At 36.7% G+C, this 4,935-nt stretch overlaps 1 protein-coding gene across 1 annotated transcript in view; it reads left to right on the forward strand.

Annotated features, from left to right (window-relative positions):
- L3HYPDH (trans-L-3-hydroxyproline dehydratase) overlaps positions 1-1,652 on the forward strand; it is a 9,704-nt gene extending 8,052 nt beyond the window's left edge. The window contains exon 5 of the mRNA XM_006920132.3: positions 656-1,652. Within this exon, the coding sequence (XP_006920194.1) occupies positions 656-781 (126 nt within the window). The 3' untranslated portion in view covers positions 782-1,652. The remainder of the gene's footprint in view (positions 1-655) is intronic.
- Positions 1,653-4,935: the final 3,283 nt, after the last annotated feature.

The following is a 4,935-nucleotide window of genomic DNA, read 5'->3' on the forward strand; positions in this document are numbered from 1 at the left end:
TATCCTTAACTTCCTTCTCATCTCATCTGCAAGTTGTTGCCAGTGGGCAATTTCATTCACTCAAGTGAGTCTAACACTTGTAGTCCCAATTGTCTACTTAAACTTATCACTAAATGATTGTTCCAGAGATAGCTCTAACTCAACTAGTTAAAAAGTCCTCTCTCCCTCCCTCTCTCCCTTCCTTCCCAAGTGTGCCTCTTCTGCCTCATTCCCCATCATGGTTAATGGTAGCACCAGCTTCACTTCCAAGCTAGAAGCTATGGTCATATTAAACTTATTCCTATTCCTCACTTTCCGTATATATCAGTATGTAGGCCTGTCAATTCTACCTCTGATATCTCTGTATTTTTTCTCCACCCTCACTAAAAACTATACTAGTGACTCTAGATTCAATCAATGGATTAAGTAAGGTTACCTCTTAACAGGGTTCTGAGTATCTAGTCTCTCTCCTCTCAAATCTGTCCCCTACTTTACAACTAAACTTATCTAAAACACAAATCTGATCAGGTTGCTCTCCTTAAAAACCTTTCATTGCCTATTGGATTAACTCTTGGGTTTTCTTTAAAATGATAAATATCAAGAATATGACTTTTAGGCCAAATATAATGTGAGTGCAGTAGTTTGATATTATACTCCTTTCATTATCTTTTCTCAGGAAGCAAAATGTGGTGATTTTAATGCTGTTATAGTGGAAGTATCTGGACGAGCCCATTACACAGGTACAGCAAGTTTTGTAGTAGAAGACGATGACCCACTGAGGGATGGATTTCTTCTTAAGTGATTTCTGTGATTTTTAAGGGCTTTCTTTTAAAACAATAATTATCTTTAGGTAATTTTACTATAAATTATGTGAAAACATATATCCAAATTGTACATATAAGCTAACTCCTGTTCTTTCTAAAATGGTACACTGTGGCTAAATATAAAGTCATTATACCTCATATTTGCACGTACATGTATATACAGGTATAAATCTCACTTATGTCTAGTATATACAATGCCAAAAATTCAGAATATTTTTCTAGTTATTAACATATCAGGTAAAATTAAAGCCTTAGTTCTTATTTTAAAATACTACTCTATGATAATTGCTATAATATTTTGTTTTAAATGTTCTTTGAATAATAGCTTAAATTGTAGCCCTCACAATAATGACTCTTAGAAGTCTTCTAGTTTTTGAGTAAAATAATGCCCTCTCTCTAAGCAAGTTGTAAGGAAGATGAATTATTATAAGGTACTCAACACTCAGCATACATAGCCTGGGGCCAGCTTTTCTGGGTAGATGTCGTTACAGTTGCTGCCAGGATGTTGTCTGTGCTACAAAGCCCACCTCCTACCTCAGGTACCTGAAGACTCATAAACTGACATGAGAAGACCAACTTACAGTCAGACTTTTGATATATCTTTAAGGCTCTTAAGAAAGGGATTGTGTATTGCATTATTGAAATATATATACACAATAGAAATAAATCAGTGAATCACTACAGTGGGATGAGCCTCATACTCTACCAATTACATGCCAAGTAGATTTAAAACATGAGAGAAATGTAACTATTGACATTCTTGCTAGTTAATTGTGAACCTGTTAAAAATAAATTTGATCATTATCAGTTATTATAAAATGAAGTATTAAAAAATTATTTGATGTGTGATGCTCATATTCAGTACTTTTCTGAGGTAAGAAGTAATAACATTTGTTTTGTGAACATACAGAAACTGACCTAATTCATTCATTTTAACTGGCTTTGTCATCCAGCAGGTCTTCATAGACCCAGTTATTAGGTCTGTGACTGAATTACCTGACCAAAATGAAGGCTATAAAATTAATATTCTGGATTTCCCTAGTAATTACACAAACACTAATGTTTTACACTCATTCTGTATAAAGTCCTCTGGTAAACAAATTATTTTCCTCCAAAAATGACGCTATCACTAACAATATGACCAAGAAAATTTTTACAGATTAGAGAGACTTGCAGTGCTTCTTTCAAAGATAAAAACAGAGCCACTATTTTCTCTCCAAATTTCGAGCCACATTGATTTGAAAATACATACTTTAAAAGTTATATTTTATAACATTTTGCCACACACATATCTTCTACATTAGTAAAGTACACTACAGAATGTGTATTATCCCATGGCAACCAAGAATAAGAAGTATTTCATCACTGATCGTTTAGAATTGTCAGCGCATGATAATAATAAAAAAGCAGACTCACTTTTAGCCAATTTTATCATTGTTTTAAAATTGTCTACAGACAATGCACCCCTTATCAACTCCAGGGCAAACCTTTCCCTCTGCCCTGCCCATGGTGTGCTACTATTTTTATCCCCTTTATATATATGAGGGAAATGCAAGTCAGACATATTAAATAACTCTCTTAAGGTCACATTAAAGGCTGTAAATCTAGTACTTTTGGCTCCAAGTCCTGTATTTTCCTCCTTCCTCCACTTCTAAGATAGGATAGACAGAGCTTGTTCTAAGATACATATTTTAAGAAAAATGTTACACTTCTTAAATGTTAAAAAAAAATAAGTATTGCCTAAATCTTCCTGAATTCTAATCCAAACCAGAGACAAACTTGCAATAATGTTCATTCCTTCTGTACTCTGCCCCATCTCTCTTAGAGTCAAAAACACTAAGGAAATTAACTCCTCTCACCTCCATGTGTTTAATCAGTCACAAAGCCTTGTTGATTCCATCTTCTAAAAATTGCTCACATTTATCCCTTCTCGTCTTTGGTAAGGGTTTTGCTTCATCAATTAACCTCTTTCAAGTAACCTTGTTCTGCTTACTGGTTCTTTCCTCTAAGTATTGACATGAGTTCATCATAAACAAAATGACAGAAACATCCTTCGTCTATCTGCCCACTCTAGCTTGCTGTTACCCGTTTCCTTCCCATTGTAGCCAGGCTTCTGGATTCCTGACTCTCTGGTCATTGGGTACATTTTCTCATCTTCCTTTTTCTATTTAACTATTGCAGTCTAGTTGCTACCGCATTACTCATTGGAAACTATGCTTGATCTGTCAAATCTAATGGTCGCCCAAGAGTTTATTCAATCCATGGTGGACACTGTGGCTTGCTCCTGGCAGGCGAGTATGGTACATTTTAGAGGCAGAACCTCCATTCCCTTTGTGCTGAGCTCAGCCACAGAGCAACTCACTGAGGCTCTCAAAGCCAATTATATTAGTACCCAGTTCCTTTTAGTACCCACCAGGTGCTGCAATTGTGTGGGCTCAAACCCATTTCCTCTTCTTCATCATGAACTTGCAATGCATTTTGCCCCAAGTCCCCCAGAGTCCATAAGAGTTATGTCACTCTTCTGTTCATCCCTCAAAACCCACAAATTCCATAACATCCCTCTTTAGGGCAATGCTTCTCATACTTCAATGTATGTATGAATTACCTGGGGATCTTAAAATGTGGATTTTCACTTATTAGGCATGGTTTGGGGCATTTCTAACAAGCTCCTAGATGATGTTGATGCTGCTGGTAGGACTACATTTGAGGAGAAAAACTTTTTAACTAATCTATTTTAATTACTCATTTGGGCCCAGGTGTTACAGGTGAGTCTCCACTCCCTGGCAACTTCTTTTATCTCTGAAATACATGAAAAGCCTGTTAGCTCCCCACCTGGAGGAAAAGGCTGGCTGTTAGACTATCCTTTTGTAATTTGAACTCTCCTGTCCCTCAGTAAATTCCTTTTTGCCTAAGTGAGACAGTGCTCTGTTTGTATTCCTTATATCCAAAGTCACTAATCCATATACTACCTTTTTACAATTTCTTCCCCTCTTCACTATAAATGCCTTATTTCAGACTCTTTCATTTTTCCCTGTGCTATTACAATGTCTTTTCTTAACTGGTCAACTGGTCTCTCAGTTGCCAGATTCTCCTACAATCACTCAAAAATTAATTTTTTGTGTATCTAGCAGTTTTCCAGAGTGTTAAGTGCTAGGGATCAAAAAACAAAACAAAAACAGAAACAAACAAACAAACAAAAAACACCAAAGTTCTTGGCTTCACAGAGTCTGTGGTCTACAGTGGGAGGCAAGTAATCATAAAAAATCATAATTATGATTAATCATAATTATGCTTAATCATAAAAAAATAATAATTATAGACAGTGGTATGTTCTACCAGCCAAGGAAGCCTTCCCCTGAAAAACTAACATTCATGTGAAGATGGTGATGCAAGAGAATTGGGGAGGTGGGTGGAGTTTTTTCAGGCAGAGGGGATAGCAAGTGCAAATGCCCTAAGATGGAAGGTTTAAGGAACTTGCACAAGGCCAGTGTAACTGGAATGGAGCACAAAAGAAAGAAAATGGACCCAAATGAGACTAGAGAGGAAGCAGATGTCAAATCATGTAGTGCCTCGTAGGAAACATTAAGTAATGATTGGGGTCCTTATTCTAAATTAAATGGAGAAAGCCATTCAAAGGATTTAAATAAGCGAATGGCATGATTAAATTTATTTTATTTTAAAGAGCATTCTACCTATAGTGTAAAGAAGGGGCTGGATGTGGGGAGACCCAATCAGGAGGTGACAGCAGTAGTCCAAAGAAGAGAGGATGAGAGCTAAGATTCGGGTGGAGGATAAAGTAATAGAGGAAGTAAATGGATACAAAGATATTTAACAAGTAAAATTTCCAGGTCTTGGCGATTGGACATGGACTGGTTGTGAGGAAGAAGAATTTATCTAAAAAGAATCCTAAGTTTTTGTCTTGTAAGCTAGAAGGAAAGTGGTGTCATTTTCTGAGCTGCATATCTTGTATCAGAATCACCTATGGGGTGATATTGGGAGTCAGCCAGTGAATCTGCATTTTAACAAGCGTACTACATCAGTGGTACTCTTAAGTGTGGTCCTCCTACCAGCAACATCATTACCACCTGGGAACTTGTTAGAAATGCAAATTCTAGGACGGGACCCCAGACCC

The sequence above is a fragment of the Pteropus alecto genome, unplaced genomic scaffold (genome assembly GCF_000325575.1).
Source record: "Pteropus alecto unplaced genomic scaffold, ASM32557v1 scaffold86, whole genome shotgun sequence".
In the NCBI taxonomy this organism is placed as follows: Eukaryota; Metazoa; Chordata; class Mammalia; order Chiroptera; family Pteropodidae; genus Pteropus; species Pteropus alecto.